The 18,649-nt window shown below is 35.4% G+C and overlaps 1 protein-coding gene across 27 annotated transcripts in view; it reads left to right on the forward strand.

Annotated features, from left to right (window-relative positions):
* Nucleotides 1–18,649, forward strand: part of RIMS1 (regulating synaptic membrane exocytosis 1) — a 421,648-nt gene that overhangs the window by 69,363 nt on the left and 333,636 nt on the right. For 25 of the 27 annotated variants that reach the window (XM_045843939.1, XM_045843943.1, XM_045843959.1 and 22 more), the window contains exon 2: nucleotides 7,576–7,656. The exons of the other annotated variants lie outside the window; for them this stretch is intronic. In XM_045843939.1, coding sequence (XP_045699895.1) covers nucleotides 7,576–7,656 — 81 coding nt within the window. The remainder of the gene's footprint in view (nucleotides 1–7,575; nucleotides 7,657–18,649) is intronic. 27 annotated transcript variants of the gene reach the window in all.

Consider the following 18,649-nt stretch of genomic DNA (forward strand, 5'->3'; position numbering starts at 1 on the left):
AAATTCCATTTTAGGGTGTCCTTCTTCATATAACTTCTCCCTTTCCCAAGATTAATTTCCTCGAATAAAATCATGCCTGTAAGTATTAAAAAGACCATCTTCTGTACTTCACTCCCCTTTTCTCAGTTCAGCCTTTGTCTACATTTGCAGTAATTGTCTACATTCTCTATCCCTATTTTTCACATCACCCCTTTTCCTATGGACCCACCGCAACTCCACCTGAGCCCCATCTCCTTTGCCCTTGGATAGTTCAAGCTATGATTTCAAGCCTCATCTTATTTGATGCCTCTGCTGCATTGACTCTATATATTGATTGCCTCCTCCCTCTGGAAATTCCTTACTTTTTACTACATAGCTGCCTCTTACTCTGTGGAATGAACAGAAGTTCTCTGTTGCAGATTTAGTGGCAGGAAATTGCTGGTCTTCTTGGTTTTGCTAAAGCTGTGTTGTGTTTTGCAGGTAGCCAGTGGCTTTTGGAGAATGTGTACAGTTTAGTAGGTAGCAAAATGTAAAAGGCACAGTGTGTAGGGGGTGGTAGCAGATATAAATCCATAGGTCTGTAAAATATTTCAAGAATTGGTGAATGGGGAAACTAATTGTTTTAATGGAAAGTAGTGGCTTAGATAAAAAGAGGTTAATTAATCATATTACTGAAATATTGAAATCCATATTAGGACCTAGTAGAAACAAGCCTTTTAGCATTCCAGAGACATAAAGGATGATTAACAGGGCAGAATTAAATAATCCAGAGACCAGGGACTTGACTTCTCACCTATTATTTTCTTCTTTATTAGTCTGAAAAATTTGTACTTCCACAATTTAAAATCATTCATTAATCTCTATAGTGATTCTTTATCTTGTTATCACCTTTATTTTTGTCAGGTTTTGTGAATAATTTCCTGGCTTCTTTAGGGGAGGTTCAGCAGGCCTTATCATTCACTATGAAGAATGGCCAGCTGGTCTCCTTTTTTGTATAGGTAGGAACCTAATTCTCTTGTCCTCAATGCATTTTTTTTAAAGATTTTATTTATTTATTTTTAGAGAGGGAAGAGGGGAGAGAGAGAGAGAGAGAGAGAGATAGATAGATATCAATGTGCGGTTGCTGGGGGTCATGGCCTGCAACCCTGGCATGTGCCCTGACTGGGAATCGAACCTGCGACACTTTGGTTTGCAGCCCGAGCTCAATCCACTGAGCTATGCCAGCCAGGGCCTCAATGTATTTTTAAAATAATAATTTTAGTCTTCTGTAGCTTCTGAGGGTTCCCAAGTATACATCACAGGTATGGCAGTCCCTGATGAATGTCCATTTCTCCTTCTGGTGTAGAATTTTCACTATTCCATCCTCATCTTGTGGGAAACAGTCATCACACTGATTTGTTCACTGTTAACTGACATAAATATGCAATTTTTAATAACTAATTTTTAATTAATATTTTCAGCTTTTTAATTTTAGTATTTGTAATGAAAATGAGGTCACTTCTGAAGACCTCCTTTGAAAAATATATTTGAGTAGATTTTTGTGAATTGTAGTGTGGTATATTTGTCATTATGCAAATGAATTTTTAAAATATTTTTAGCTTTCTTGGATCTTTTTCTTAAATAAACTCTTTTTCTATACCAGATGACCTGTCTTGCATTTTACATTTTGAAGTATTCCCATTGTTCTTAGGGTCACTCTACATTTCTTATTTAACTCAACTTGATACCCTGATATCTCCAGTGTTCTGATGTTACATTTAGAGAATATTGACTTTTGATACTAGAATAATTTTTCAATATATTCTAGTACAAAATATTCAAATATTCAAATTATTTAAATAGGTTCAACAATGTATCTATATTATGAAATAAATGGTATTGAAAGATATCTGAGATACTGGACTTTGTAACTTTGTGATTAATTTTTATTAGTTTCCATTCATGTTTCAAGTATTAATGGCAGGAGGGGATTTTTGTAATGATGGAAAGGACATTACTTTGATGCCAAATAGACCCTTGATACAAATCTTGGCTTTTTAAAATATCAACATTTGCCACTTATTATTGGAAAAATAGTGTAATCTCTGAGATCTATAATTTATTCATCTGCAAAGAATCATATATCTTTGCAGGATATTGTGAAAACTAAATGAGATATACTGTGAACATTTTGGTTCATAGTAGGAGTTTATATAAACCGAAGCTTTTATCTCTTACTCTACTTAGAAAAATCAGAAGAAAAGGGGATTGATTTTCTGTCTTTACTATTAAGACATTGCTCTATGTACAATTATTTAAAAGTTTTATTTGGTAAGGTATCAGTATAGTAGATGTTAAAATAACATCTCACTGGTTTAAAGCAGTTATATAGTTGGCAATGAAAAGTGTTTTCCACTAAATTAGTCATATGGTAACAAATACATTTTTTCTTGCTGAGAACCTTAGTTAAATCAAATAAAACAAATAAGGAGAGTTATTCAAATCATAAAAGTTATTAGCCATAAATTAATTTATAGTTTATAAATATTTTATAGAAATACTTTGTAATCTTACAAAAAAAGGTATTACCTAGAATCTGTTCTAAGTCAGTGTTTTAGCATGTAAAATTAGTTATTCAAGCTTGATTTTTTTTTAAACTCACTCATTCATTTAACAAAGGTTTAGTGACTTTTTTGTCAGGACTGTTCTAGGCTCTTGCAGTATGTCAGTGAACCAGTGATCCTTCCTGTTGAGTGGTTCATATTTCACCAGCGGGAGGCCATACATTTTAGTAAGTAGCAGAACAAGGTCAAGGGTATTGGAAGTATGTGGCCGTGGTAGTGAAGGAGAAGCAGAGTACAGTAGGATAATCAGAGTAGGAACCATCAAAAACTGACCTGTGAGTGAGGACTTGAAGGAGGTATCAGGGTTTGTCATGACAAAATCAGGGAAGAGCATTGCAGACAGAAGGAAGTGCCTTCAGGCAAGATCACCCCTGGCATGTCTGAAGAAGACCAGCATGGAGGCTGTTCTGTCTGGAGCAGAGTGACTAGCAGGGGAGGGAGCCGTAGGAGATGAACTTGGAGAGTAATGGGAAGCCAGATTATATTCTAAAAACTCTGGTATTGTAGATGAGCAAACTGGGGAGCTATTGCAAGATTTTGAACAAAGGAGTCATGGTCAGACTTTTCTTTCAAAAGAGTCAGGTTGTCTGTTGTGTTTAGAATAAACTCTAGGAGAAGGACAAATGTAGCCTGGTGACTAGTTAAAAGTCTGTGGTGGGAATCCAAGTAGAAGGTGGTACTGGCTGGGACAATCATGGAGGAGGTGAGAAATGGTCAGGTTGGGACATAGTTTGAAAGGAGAACCAATCTGGTGGATTAGATGGACACAACGTATGAAAGAAAAGAGGAGTAAAGACTAAATTTTTAGCCTGAACAGCTAGAGAAATGTGTCTGCAATTCAGCCAAGATGGAGATGCCTGCTGGAAGATTGGGGGGTGGTGGGAGAAGATGAATTTTATTTTGGAAATGTTGATTTTGAGAAGTCCATTAGAAATTCAAAGGAAAATATTGAGGGGCTGTTGGATGTCTGGAGTTAATAGAGGATTGAGCTAGAGATAGGAATTTTGCATGTATTTTAAGTACTTTTGGATAATGACATGTGGAAGAGGGGTTTGAAGCCTTGACTCTGAGTTTTAGAAGAAAATAGCAGCTACAAAGCCTGTGAGATCTCTTCTTGTCTATTTTTCCTGGTTTATATATTTTTAGTCAGTGATCAGCAAATCAAAAGATTGTATATTTGGAAAATGTTTCATTCTCTTAAATTTGTTGTTTTGATTGCCCCTAAGGTCTCTTATGACAAATGCAGACTAGCATAATAACATTTGGTGAATAAGCACAAATACACTCCCCTGTTTGGGTGTAATTGTTGTCTCCATTGATGATGGAAGAAATCTAGTAAAATTCTAAAACCAAAAGACTGAGAATAAAATGTAAACATGTCACAATCTATTTGCCAGCTTTAGTACACAATAACTAGCTTCCAGAAGTTAGTCATGAAAGATAAAATGATTGTGATAAAGTTCAAAATGAGATAAGGTTTCATAAAATAGTATGGTTTTGGGGTGTTTTTTTTTTTTGCAGATGGGGAGCCAGCAGAAGTGGGAGGGGCAGGCACTAGTGATTGCAGGCACCAAAATGGAAACTGAAAAGAGAGAAAGTAATTATGTAAATTGTAATTTTGGTGAGGCCTTGAGGATTTTTAATTTACATACTGTATTTGGAAGCACACTTAGTTCTTGTTTGGAGAGATGAAAGCCTTCGTAGCCTCATCAGCAGGCTTATGGCAATGCTAGTTTCTCCCGTGTGTAGTGCACAGAAGAGTAGAAGTGGCTGAGTGGGCAGTTGGCAGCCATTCATCGCATTGATTACAGTCATTCATAAAACCCAGCAGCACTGAGGGCGGAGACAGGAGCATTTCCTTGAGGTGGTTGCAGAATGTCTTATTTGCATAAATCTTCAGTGATGCCTGAGTAGTGAGGGAATGCTCACTGCAGTTTGAAGACTGTTAGGAGCCCATGTCTGATAAATCCCTAAGTAATTAAATACTTTGCAAAGAATAAGAGGTTAAAACCTTTGAACTCCTAGTCTCTCAGCCTGTAGTAAGTCGGGGAAGTCAGCATTGTGGCACCATTTGTGGCCTCCCTCTGTCTGGCTGAAGGAATAAATTATATGTAGAGAAATAGCCACAACATGCTGAAATGTCATTGTTGTGTTTCTTAGAGTAAGAGGGTTATTATAATAACTTTATTATTATAGTCTTATTATAATAACTTTAATGCATGGGAGATAATGGGAAGTGCTGGGGCCAAACATTTTCTATATATTAGAACTGTCAAAACTCTTACATTTTTATCCCCCAAACTGTGATATGCCAGACAAAACAATTATAATTTTAGAGACATGTTAATCTACACAGGCTAACAAAAATCTTAAAAGTATATTATGTTTCTTTATGTGTCTGTGTATCTGAGTGTAGGGCTTTCTTATATCTAGAAAAAATTTTGGCTAAAAAGAAGTCAAATTAGAAAATGTAGGAGTATATACTATAAAATACATATTACCATAGTTTAGAGTCCCCTTAAATTGGTTGAACAATTAGCAATCTGGAATAAATAGATTTTTCCCCCTAAAAACTCAGATTCAGTAGCTAGCTATATTACTTTACTCCTGTGTTCAGGATATATGTTAGCATGAAAAATATAGTTTTCCTGCTTTTTAAAATTAATTAAAGCATATTAATTGATTCAAGTAAATATATTTTAAATTAAGTGTATATATATATGAGTTAATTTTAGATATATTGCTGTTGGGTATTTATGTGTTTATTTTCATTATCTAATAGAATTTAAAAGTTCAGACATTTAAATAAAGTTGTCATTTGAATGGTTTTATAGTATGAACAGGCACAGTAGTATGTCAACTGTTGTAATTTTAAACCAAAATTACTCGGTCCTTGAGATTAGATGAGAGTTTTCTTTTTTAAAGTATATTTTATTGATTATGCTATTACAGTTATCCCATTTTTTCTCCCCTTTGTCTCCCTCTACCCTGCACCCTCCTCCCCCCAGCATCCTGCCTCCCCTTAGTTCCTGTCCATGATTCTTACATGTAAGTTCTTTGGCTTCTCCATTTCCTATACTATTATTAACCTCCCCCTCTCTATTTTGTACCTACCAATTATGCTTCTTATTCCCTGTCTTTCCCTCAAAAAAAAAAGTTTTTCTTAGAAACCTACCCTAATGCTGGCTGATATTCCACATTTATTAGAAAAGAATCAACTTAAAAGCATATTTAAGGAAAAGTAATTAAGTAGCAGATTTATTTCAAACCTTTGTTATTAAATATCGGAAACTTTAAGGAAAAAAGAAAATGAACTAAGATAGAAGGTTGCATGTAGTTTCTCACAGATACAGTTCTTCAAAAAATTTTCCAAAGTTGGTGATATTTCCGATATTTTCACAAACCAGTCCATGTAGATTAAAACATGCCTTATGTGTTATTTTAAGTTGGGTGAGAATTGCTAAAGATTTTCCAGTGCCATGAAATTTAACTTCCTGGACATTGTACTCTATATAAGTTAGATTAAAACTTCAGAGTTCATAAATCCCAGGATGTTACTTCTCCCTAACAACTGCCTTATAGAATGTTCTCCTAACTCTGCAGACTGAGTGGCTGTCTGCCATACAACTGCAGTAAAACAGAAGGTCTTGTGGTTCTGGTAGATGTTCTGGACTCGCATCTCTTGACCAATCCATTAAGAGTTTAGCATTATCTCTTGACAAGTCACTTTTTTTTCTTCACCCCAAGGGGGACATGTGTTGAGGTTTTGCACTGGCACCAGTTTCTTTGCTCGTCATGTCACATACTGATTCAAGTCTTACTTGACCTTGTGTGGTTGAGCAGTGTGTTTGTGTACACATTTCTGTGTGTTGTGTCTGTGTTTCCCTGCACCATTTCCTTCAGAAGTGGAGAATTTAGCCCTTGCAGCTTTTAGCTCTGGGAAAGTTTATCTGCCAGTGCCTTACCAATAATCCACTTCTGGAAAAAACATGACTGCCCCTAAATATAAGTAGTGTAGTCAGCCCTCCAAGAAACCTCCATGAAAGTTTAAGAACACAATTTATGTTTGAGAATCCTGGGACCCAGCGGGATATTTCCATTTAGAAAAGTCTAACATGTGAGGGTCTCAGCTTTATAACCAAGGCATCCCTATTTAAAGCAATGTGTGTTTTAAAGCTTTTGAGATGAAGGAATATTGGAGCTATAGGGGTGTTTTGTGATTTCTGCCCATTAATCTCTGCGGTGCTCTGTAAGCCCTGTTGACATGAGGGTAAGAGTGTGTCCTTCTGCTGCCCTTCAGAACTCTGGTGTATCATCCACCCTCTGCATTTATATATCCTGTGGTGGAAGACTTAAGACATGAAGACCTTTTACTACTTTTTCACATTGTGAATGCATCTTCTCTATTTATTTTACACACACATGTACACACTTACTTTATATGTGAATATTTTCTTCTAACTCTTCGTCTTTTTTTAGCTTGAAGGGGATTTTTGAACATGAGGCTGTCTGGAGGCCTCTCAGATCTCTTTTTTTATTAAGAGGAAGACCTGTGTTATAATGATGGCACAAAATAGGAGTCCATATCTTTTAGTAAAGAGTCAAAGCTACAGAAAATTCTGCTCCTCTTTTAACATATCATCACAACAGCTGTTCCTATTTTTAAAGCTTTCAGATGTCTTCATATGGTGAGGGCAAAGCTTTTAGTAGCATTTCTTCTATGGGGAGAGCTTCTGACAATCATTTATTGGTGCTAAAAAGAAAGTCAAGTACAGAGGCTAGCACAGATTGTATTTGGGTATAACTGAGCTCTTGGAACCCTGAGTCAACAATTTCTAGCCCTAAGAGCTTTTCTAGGTCCTCCAGGTTACTGTTTAAGGGGCTTGCAAAGATTTTCCCCCAGACTGTGTTTTTAGTACCATGTTTAATTTCCAGGTTTGTTCTACCCTTTTTATAATTAATAGTGCGTTGTGCTGTCTATCATGCGCCCCAGGTGTGTTGTCAGGGACATGGCGAAGCCTGCTGCCTGCAAAACACCAAGAAATGCTGAAACCCAGCCCCACCAACCTTCACCGTGAGTATGGCATTGGTTTTATTGACTGAAAATGTCGTCTTACACAAATCACTGGTTACAAAATTTATTAATTCACATTACATGTGGGCATAGATACTCTGGCTACTCTGATGTATGTATGTGTAATGAAAAGGCTACTATTAGATAAAATGATCTAGAAACATGAGCTCTATGTTAAGTATCCTTGTTAAGTGATATTTCTAATACTGTATTAGGAGCATAAAACTAATTAGAGGAAAAGGACACATTTTGGGCTCTAGGGTGACAAATTCTATGCCTTTTGGATTTGGAATGCATGTGGGCTGGAGACTAAGACTCTGGGAAAGTAGGGGGGCAAGGTACACAGAGAGGGGTGGGGCATGTGAATAAGGGAAAGACATTGGCGGTCTGTCACCCACTTTCACACTAGTTGTTTAAAGGTAGTGGACACTCTGAAAGAGTGGATTGCCCACCTGCTTTTATTTTTATTATTGTAACCTCATGTATAGATTCTAGTAAAGAGTTAAATGACCAGCCAAAGGGGAAAGCAGGAAGTAGAGAAGAAACCAGATCAGTAAACTCTGGGTTGCAAATGTGGATTTTGATTAGATAAAAATGTAAAGAGCTTTGAAATTCTGCACAGTAACAAGATATAGTCAATCTTCTGAGAAGAATTATGCTTCTGGTAAGAAAAATTAAACAGCCCCTTAAAGTGTCTCAGCAGCAGCAGTACTCTTACCCTAACTACTATAGCCAAGTAGTTACTACTGGGGAGATACCTCCTTCCAAGATTTTTAGCAAAAGCCTTTGAAGAACTGTGTCCTAAGAGTGATTTTCAGATAGATTTCTTCAGCTATCTGAAAATTCTTTGAAGCAAAACTAAAATAAAATGATAAAATTGTAAAAAGTCTCCAAGAAGAAAAGTAATTTTTTAAATACTTTTGCTGTGACAAGTAATTTTTATTAGCCTTGGCAAAGACCCAAATTAAATGATGTATTTAAATGTTTATATTCTGTATACTACATACAGTCATAAATAATTTGAAATTATTTATGCTTTAGGATATAACATTTTGTTAAATAAATTTCAGGATGCTTATAGATTTATTATAAGTATCCTGAAATAAGGGTATAGATTTTATAGATGCTTATAGATTTTATCTCAATGAATATACTTGAAAATCGTTCTACCTTTAACCAGTACTTCTTAAGGACTAAAAATTATTTTGATTTAACCATAGTGAAGATGATTTATAAGTACATTGAAAATAAGTACAAAGCTTGAAGTACTATCAATGATGTTGCCATTTTTTTAATATTGTAAAGCCATTTTCCTGATGATAGAAAAACTTATGATTCTCACGTTCAGTCCTATGTTCTAGGTCATAAGAATATTTTACTTATATTAGGATTCAAGCACTTTCTTGGAAGTTTTTTGAAGAGTTCACATTTATTTTAAAATACATTCCACATGTTGAGGTTTTATTTAAATCGTCATCCCTCCCAACAAGACTTCAGATTTTTCCCCGTATTTATGTATTTATTTTTTTATTTTCCATAGACTTATACTTGTGGAGATCTGTTGCAATCCCTTTCTTATTATATACTTTTCTAATTAAATAATAAACCTTTCTGTGGGTGACTTGAAGAATTTAAAATTTGCACTCATTCCTTATTTTCTGTTGGTTCTCGCTAGCTAGTGGTGCATGCCACCTATGTATCTTTCTAGGTTGCTATGAAAAGGCAACAATAAATTGAAGGCAGGGGGTGATTAAGCTTGGGCTCTAGCTTGTAGGTCAGTGTTTTTCAATGTCCTAACCTATTCGTAGGTCTGAAAATCAATACAGGCTAGTTTTTTGTTTGTTTTTAATTTTGAATGGAATAGATTAGAAAATATAAGAATGCAACTTTGACTAGTATTAGTAGGATAAATTTAGATTTCTATATATGATAACTGGGTCAAACTATAAATAAACACTAAATTATAAGGTTGTGGGAATGGATTTTAATTAGGAGAGTGGCTTAGTCAGGTTTTTATTCCATGTATATGTGTGTATATATATACTATGTATTACTTTCCTTTGGCAGAGGTGAGGAAAGTAGAGTAGGAATGTGATGTGGACAGAACTAGAAACAAACAAATCAGTTAATAGACTATTGTAATAGTCCATAAAAATATGATAAGGACTTGACCTATAGCAGAAGCAGAGGGTGTGAGAAGGAAACATCTCAAGACCTGAGTAAGAAGTCAAATGAGATTGTCAACTTTAATATGGTTTGTAAGGAAAATGTTTGGGGGGGTGCTATCGTATCATTGATTTGGGTGATTAAGAACCATTGCCTGAGAGAGAGAATTAAAGAATCAAACCAGGCCCAGGGGCAGGTGGGGAGTGAGTAGTGCAGATTTTCATGTGATAATTTTGTGGTACCTGTGCTGTATTGAAGGGTGTTGAGTCCAGGAAGTAGTTGGATATATGAACCGGAAGCTTTGAGTTAAATGGGAAAGTAGATACCATCACCAAAGGATATCTAATTAGGGAATCAATACCAGAGAGAGTCCTAGGTAAAAACAGTGCCTAAGGAATGGATAAAGGAAGAGGATCCCCAACTCAAATTAGAACTAATAGTTAAAGAAGTAGGAGAACCTGAAGCCATGGTAGCAGAGGGATACAAGGAAAATGTCCAACAGTATCAAATGCAGCAGAAAATCAGTAAATAACTTCAGAAATTAAAAGTGTCCTTTGGGTTTAGCCATATAGAAGTCAAGGGAGACATTTGTCATAGCAGTTTTATACATAAGTGTGTGACTCCATTTCTGTGAGTGTGAGGAGGAAATAAGAAGTCAGGGGAAGGAGACGGATTGCACGTGCCTTTTTCCCAACAACTGACCGAGCAGGGGAGGGAGCTACAGTGGTATACAGAGAAATAGGAAGTAGGGTGACTGTACTTGTGTAACTTGGTCACACAAGTATGTCTAGATTGATGGACACACATGCCAATATAATTTATATCTTTGATAACTATGTGCATAAAACATCCAAAGATTGTTTATTTAGTTATTAAAATGTCAGTCACGTTTTAAGCATGCTATGTAAGCCATCATCACTTAAAATATTAAATATATAAAAATATTAGTGGAGTTCAACAAATTGAGTCTTATGCCTCTTATTCCTCAGGTATATGATATATTACATAAATAAAATAGAACTCCTGTCTTAAGACTTCCTTCTCAAGTTGGGGACAGCAATTATATAATCAAGTAAATTATAATACTACATGATAAGTGCAACACTAGAAGTATGTTTAAAAAAAGAGAGAAAATGGTTTACTCTGTTTGGGGTTGGTGTGGTCTGGAAAGTATTTACAGACCCTCCAATAGTTACTTTGAAATTTGAGGGAGGAATAGTTCAGGGGTAGGCAGGTTTGGGGCAAAGAGTTTCAGAAGGAGAGAACCTTGAGGCCCAACATAGCAGCTTGTGCTGCTGTAACATAAAGTGTGAACTCGAGGCTGGAGCCTATAACTGTGTCCGTGTGTGTGTAAGGGTGGGATTTCATGTATGTTTGGGGGGTGAGTGTGGATATAAAGTGTGAAAGAGAGGAAGAAAGGAGACAGGAAGGAGAAGTACTGCATCAGCATCTCTGAGGAATAGGACACTTGTGGAATTGGATAAAATTAGCAATACATGACTTTACCCTTAATACGGTATTTTGAAATTGGACATAATATTATGGGGTTTTTGTGTTTTTCAAAGTGACCAGGAATTTAAACGTCTTAGTTTGTTTTTACATTTAAATACTACATTTTAAACTTTGCTATAACATTATAGGGTTTTATGTGTTTCAAAGTGCATTTTTCACTTGTGTATTCATCAGTATCAATTGTGGATGTTCATGGGAATGAGTAGGAGAGGTAGTAGGGCAGATTTGAGAATGTTTTGCAGGTAGTAAAATTATAATGATTCATTAGATGTTATAATAAAGCAAAGAAGAGAAGAAATAACTCACTTTAGCTCAAGAGATTAAGTGAATGTGATAAAATTAAAAGAGAATTAATTTAGGTACTAAAACAAATTTAGGTTTCACATTAGGCTTGTGTATTAGTGGCCAATTAAAATATCCAGAAGACAGTTGGCAATTCATATCCCAAACTCAGGAGAGACTTAGATGAGATAAACTAATTTGTGAGTAATTACTTTATAGTAAAAACCATAAAGATAAGTGAAATAGCATAGGAAGGTGTACAATTAGAAGGAAAGAATGTAAAAGTCAGTATAGAGGATCTCTCCAGTAGTTAAACAAAGAGCAGTGGAATTGAGTACCATAAATTATGCAAGATCATGCCAGAATAAACTCGTCTCAGTTTTCCTGGAATTTTCTGTGTTTTAGTACCAAAAGTCTTGTGTCATGAGAACCCTTGCTTAGTCCTGGGAAAACTGGAATGGTTGATCACACCAGTGCCGATAAAGTTGGCATTTGAAAGTAAAAATCTAGAAAAAGAGTTGATAGCCAAGCAAAAAATATGCATAGCAAATAATGTTTATGTGACAGTGGAAGGTGACATTATTAGAAATAAATTGAATGCAGCGAGGTATGTAGATCATAGTTCAGTTTAGTCTTTTTTGTTTTGCTTTGTTTTTGTTGGTGATTGTCTGCTTTTTAAAATTAAGATATAATTCACATATCATACATACAACTCACCTTTTTAAAGGGTACAGTTGAGTGGTTTTCACAAGCTCTTGCAACTGTCACCACCATGCAACTTCAGAACATTTCGACCCTCCGAAAGAAGCGTAATGTCCATTTGCAGTCATCCCCTGTTCCTCCCCAAACCCAGCTCTTAGCAACTACTGGCCTACTTTCTGTCTCTATGAATTTACCTGTTCTGAACATTTAATATAAATGGAATCATACAATATATGATTATTGATGGGTGGCTTTTATTATTTACAATATTCTCAAGATTCATTCATGTTGTAGCATATATCAGTGTCTCATTACTTTTATTGCCCAACAATATTCCATTGTATGAACATACTTCTTTTTTGTTTATCCATTCATCAATTAATAGACATTCAGTTTGTTTTCAGTTTTTATTCTTCTATGCATAAAGCTGCTTTTAATGTTTATGTACAAGTGTTTGAGTGGACATATGTTCTTGTTCTCTGAAGTATAAGCCTAGGAGTGGAATTACTGGCCCATGTGGTACATGTGTCTTTGCATTGTTTAGGAACTGTCAAGATGCTGCTCCATTTTATACTACTTCCAGCCACGTAAGAGAATTCCAATTTCTCTGCATCCTTGACAACACTTGTTACTGTTGGTCTTTTTTGTTATAGCCATCATTGTGGGTATGAAGTGGATGAATGGTTTTCTTAATGTGGTTTGATTAGTATTTCCCTAGTGAATAGTGATATTGAACATCTTTCCATGTGCTCATTGGCTATTTGTATTGCATAACGAAGGGAGGAGACTCCAAGTCGCATCTGTAAATCTCTAAAATGCTAAAATAGGTCTTCTCTTCACTGAATATATAATGTTATGTATATATTGTCTCATAATGTCTTAAGCAATTTATGTACACAAATGTATCTTTGGTGGCATATGTAAATGAAAATTTTAGAAATCTCAATTATATTACTTTAGGTAACTTTGTACCAAACTTTAAATATTGAAGAAAAAGTTATGAAAAATAAAATTAAACATAATTACATTTTGTCATTTTAAATAATTTTTGTGATTTTCACTCTCATATTCTGTTGAGATAGAAGATTTAATCATTTTGTAGGTGTTTGTATACACTAGAGGAAGTAAATATTCAAAAATTGATACTAGACAAAAATATTGCTCCATTTTGAAAGATATCTCATTTACTAAGTAAAATTCAGCCAAGAAGAAAGTGAACATGGTTTTATATGCAAAGGCTCTTTAGCTATATATTTTATTATAGATGAAGATATTATTCAGAGACAAACAACCTCTTCTATACTATTTTTAGACACATTTTTATTTCAAAATTGTAATGAGGGTTTTTTGTTAAGTTGAAAACAAAATTGTTTTTATCCCACAATAAGAGGTGCTGTTCAATGTCACAGCCTGTAGTTTTATTACCACCTGTGGTAGGGATCGTATTGAGCTGGTATATTAGAAAAATAAAATTCCAAGTAAAAAAATACATGTTTTTGCCTTAGAATTAAGTAAGTACAGCCAGTAACTTAAAAATAAGTAACACTAGGAATGCTGACATTTTCAATTTATGGTTATAATTAGGAAGTGACAGAATTTAAAAAAAAATGTGACTTTTACAAGTCTTCGTTTTCTTTATGTGATTTGATATTTTACGCAAATCATTCTATGCCAGTTCACAAATCTTACAATGCCCCTATTTCTGCTGTAACTATTTTAAGATAATATTGTGTTTTTCTCTGACTCCCAGAAGAGAAGGTGCCTTCTCTAACTTCTAAGTGTGGTTTTCTGCAAAAGTAGGATAATAGTCATTTTATATGTAACTGCAATGTCTTGTGGACCTTGATTATTACTTCCTTTCACCAAGTACACCTTGCCAGCTAAACTAGGTCCTCTGTTAATGATATCTGAGCAGTTCTCTGTTGGTGACTCCGACATTGGAGCACCTTGTCCCTTGTATACTCTCTTGTGTCTTTTGTTCTTGTGAATAGAAGATATGGTGGCCAGATGCATTTTTTTCTCCTCCTGTGCAGAGCTCTTGCTTGAATACTATTGTTTTATTATTTTGTTGATTCTGCCAGGAAGCCTAAAGGTCACTTTCATCTTAAGCCTGGGACCAGCCCCAAGCAGCCAGCTCAATGGATTTCCATTCTTTCAGCTTCCTCAAGCCAATCTTAAGCCAAACAATATTTATCCACAGGAACAAAGTATTATTTTAAAAAACATATTCTGAAAACATTAAGGTTACACAAGCCCAGAAGACTTTTGATAGACATTTCATGGTAGCTTTACACTGAGTCGTGTGATGAGTGCAAAAACTGAGCTTTGATGCTGGTTGTACTTGGCCTGCATGTGGCCGCAAGATATGAATGAACCTTGGTAACCTTGGTGGTGACATGCCTTGTAGTCACTCAATGGGAAGTGGGCGTGGCTTGGCCTGGAATCCAGGTATATGAATTCAGAGTACAGGATGGATTCAAAATATGCAGATAGTCTATGCCGTTACCAAGGAGAATTTTGCAAATCCTCATAGACTAATGAGTCAACTTTAAGAGTTAAGGGTTACACCATGTTTTTTAGTCCTTGCTGTGGTACTCACTTGCTGGTGACATTGGCCCAGGTGTTTTACTTTCTTAAACCTCAGTTTTTGTATCTGGAAAATAGGAACAATATTACTTTCTAGTTATCTCATTGGAAACTGCCAAGGGTGAAATGAGAGAGCACATAAGAGGGTTGTGTGGAGGTACTATGAAATATTCACACATGCTATTAAAGTGCAGTGAATAACCTCTACATTATTCATCATGTCACCCATTTAACAAACATTTACCAGCACTTACACTGTGCTCATATTGATGCAATTTAAAAAAAAGAAAACATATTTTTGACCAATTCAGCCAAAGCATATAGCGGCATCTTTTCTTATCTGTTACTGTTTCTCATTGAAAGAAGTGGCGTGAAATAGTATCAGGGCACTTTTAAAAATGATGCATGCCACCTCACATTACCCCATCATACTTCATATGCTTCAAACTGTGCTTGAGTAGGGAAGCCAAGAAACGTCTATTTGGAAAATGTCCCCATGTTATCCTGACATTCTTTTCTACTTTAGGATCACTGGTATGTACCATTGAGATGCTTAGTAAAAGTAAAGATTAGTAAGGATGAGTGATAATTTCATAAACCAAAGTTAATATCAGTGTTACTGAAATGGACTTCTCTTCCAAAACTGGTGTAGCATGGATACAAAGGGAGATAAATATTGGCAATGTTATTATTAGAAAGTCACTGTGTCTTGGGGCCCAGCCTGGCTACTCTGTGAATCACTGCTCACTCTTCTGCTGTTCTACAGTCTTTTGTCCAGGATGAGAACTGTCTGCCCGTGCCAAGAAGATAGATGGTTGTTGTGCAAAAACAGGAAGCTTATAGCCAAAGGAGAATCTGTACCCGCTGGCTACTTCTGTGCTGGTATTAGAAGGAAGATATTAAATTAAAAGAAAAGATCAAGCATGGGACCTTGGACAAACTATGCAGTGAATTAATGTTTATTTAGTAAAAAATTATTTTGGTAGATAAGTGAATGCACTCATCTGTAATGCATGTAGCAAATCTTAGACATTGAGAATGTGTCTAGGATATCTTCAGTGATTTTAGATAGCATCACTAGTAACATATAATTGAGGCCATGGATTAGACGATTTCAGAACATGGCATACTAAAGCAGACCTTTTAAGTCCTATTTAACTCTGAGTAATATTAAATAAGATTTCCATTGTTTTCAAATGACCCATATATATAGCATATATTTTGACATTCATTCCTTCATTTTTACGGATTTATTCAACAAATGTTAGAGACTTAGAAAACATCTAAGAGGATATAGCTTAGTTAACCTGACAGAGAGGCAAACAGGAACATACAACAGTTATGATGCTAAGGCTGTGAAAGGACTTAGAGATTGCCATGAAAGCACAGAGAGACCTTACTCAAAGGTATGTATCAGGAAAAGTTGTTAGATCCACTAATACTTGGAATTTTATTGTATTTATGTTAACACTGATATGTTAACCTGATTTTTTGTAATTCTTTAAAAAATGTTTACTGAGCATAAACTATGTTCCAAATACTGTACTAAATTAGAGGATAAGGGAAGGAAGACTTCTCCTCACCCCCAATAGTATTAGGTATATGTTCTGCCCTTAAGTAGTTTCTAATGTAATTTGGAAGATGAGAGGTGGGTATATGGGTATATGGATGGATGGATGAGTGGATGAGTGTGTGAGTGGATATGTGGGTAGATTGGTTGAGTCGGTGGTTATGCAGATATAAAAGATACAACACAAGTAAATGTCAAAAGTGAAATGAATTACTTGAAAATGTTCATGAAATTTCCTTAAAGGTGGGTAATAGATATATAAATAATTGTTGCTGAGGTGATCTGAAGTCAGGAAAAGCTACAGAGGGGAAAGAAGAACTTTAGCTTTCCTCCAAGTGTGAGTTGTAATTAGAAAGGACAGATTTGAGCATTTGTGACTAAGAAAATGACTTGGGTAAAAATGTTCAGCGTGAGAATGAAGCAATCAGGCAAAGGGGGCATTGAATGTATAATCTAGTTTGAGAAGCATATTTGGCAAAAGAGTTGGGACCAGTTTATAGATATCCTTGAAATCCAGGCTCTGAAAACTGGTTTTATTCTGAGAGAAGACATGAAAAATATATGAACATGGAGTTACCCCAGCTTAAAGGAATATTTTAGGACGATAAATTTTTCAGAAGTTTGCATGATGGATGATAATAGGGCCTTCTTGCAGAGAAAGAGACCAATTATTAGGTGACTAAAATAGACCAGACATAGTTAATAATAGTAAGAATACTGATTGTGGTTATAGAAGAAATGGATGAGAGAGTCATCTGGAAGGAGAAAGCAGCAGGCTTTTGTGACTGTAGCAAAGTGAATGTAGCAAAGAAAGGAACAAGGAAGAGGACACTCAAAAAGAAAAAAAAGCCCAAGAATTTGAGCCTCGGAGTTGCCTTAGGCAAGTTAATGAAAAATAAGGAAGTGGAAAAGGCTTGTAGCTCTAAGGAATTATATTCCCTGAAGTATGCACTTCTCTGATGCCATAGGGAGATCCATAGGAAAGAAGACTCTGGTACAATGTAGAGAACTATTTCATGTTGGAGCATCAAAAAGGAAAAGAACACACATTTACATTTTCTAACCTCTCACCAACTTTCATTATACATAAAGATGGGGCAGAAGAGTGTCTAGTTTTAGCTGTTTGTGGTTCTCTTATTAACTGTGCTATCTACATAATTATAGTTACATCCTATTTTGTTTTAGGCACTTCATGTGCATATAACCCTCACAAAAATTTAAAAAATACCTCTGTTATCTTCATTTTACAAATAAGGAAACTGAGGCACAGAGATGAAAATTACTTGCTTATGCACATACCAGAGTGAAGCCAGACCTTGAAGCCAGGCAGCCAAACCCATGAACCTACATGCAGACTCCCTCAAAGGCAGTCATTCCTGGTAACTCACCTCAGTGACCCACGTGAGGATCCAATGACGTTTAGCTTCTTACTCAGTCCTGGGCTATTGCCTAAAAGGGTAAGAAGACAATAACCCCTTAGGATTCTTATTCAAAAAATTCACTCTACTTGTGAGTATAGTTAGCAAAATGTGTAATCAGTGAGTAAGTCATGCTCTTTGTGGTATTCATGTCATATATAAAATTTTATAGACCTAGAAGAATGTACAAAATCGCTATCAATGACTTCTTGCATCTAATTTCTTTTGTTATTGTTGTTCAGTTACAGTTGTCCCCATTTTTTGCCCATTACTTTCTCCTGCCCTACCCACCCCCACATCCCACATGCAATCCTCCCCTCAAATTCCACAAATAAGTGGGCTTTTATTTGTTTTGCTTGCAGAAAAAGGGATAGATACTTAACTTAAAGATGAACTCCTGCAACACTTTAAAAGAATATGAGTCATTTGTCAATAAATTGTGTGCTGCCCTTGGGACATGTTTTCTTTGGTTGCTTTAGATGATTTTCAAAAAAAGAAAAAACATCATTAATTTAAACAACATTTTTATATCTTGTTTCCCCACCTGCAGTGTTTACTTCTTGAAGGTAGAGACTGTATTTTATGAAAGGAATTCATCTACTATTCTATGTAATACTATGTTATACCACTGGAACGTGATATAAATTGCTTTCTTTTGGTTTGAATTATACTTTCATTTGATTTGCATAATAGGTACAATTGATAAATGGTTCCAAGATGGGTTCTGTTATCTCCTTTATTGTGAAGGCTGAAATGA

Source organism: Phyllostomus hastatus, unplaced genomic scaffold (assembly GCF_019186645.2).
Source record: "Phyllostomus hastatus isolate PE091 unplaced genomic scaffold, TTU_PhHast_1.1 phas_contig_40, whole genome shotgun sequence".
Classification (NCBI taxonomy): domain Eukaryota; kingdom Metazoa; phylum Chordata; class Mammalia; order Chiroptera; family Phyllostomidae; genus Phyllostomus; species Phyllostomus hastatus.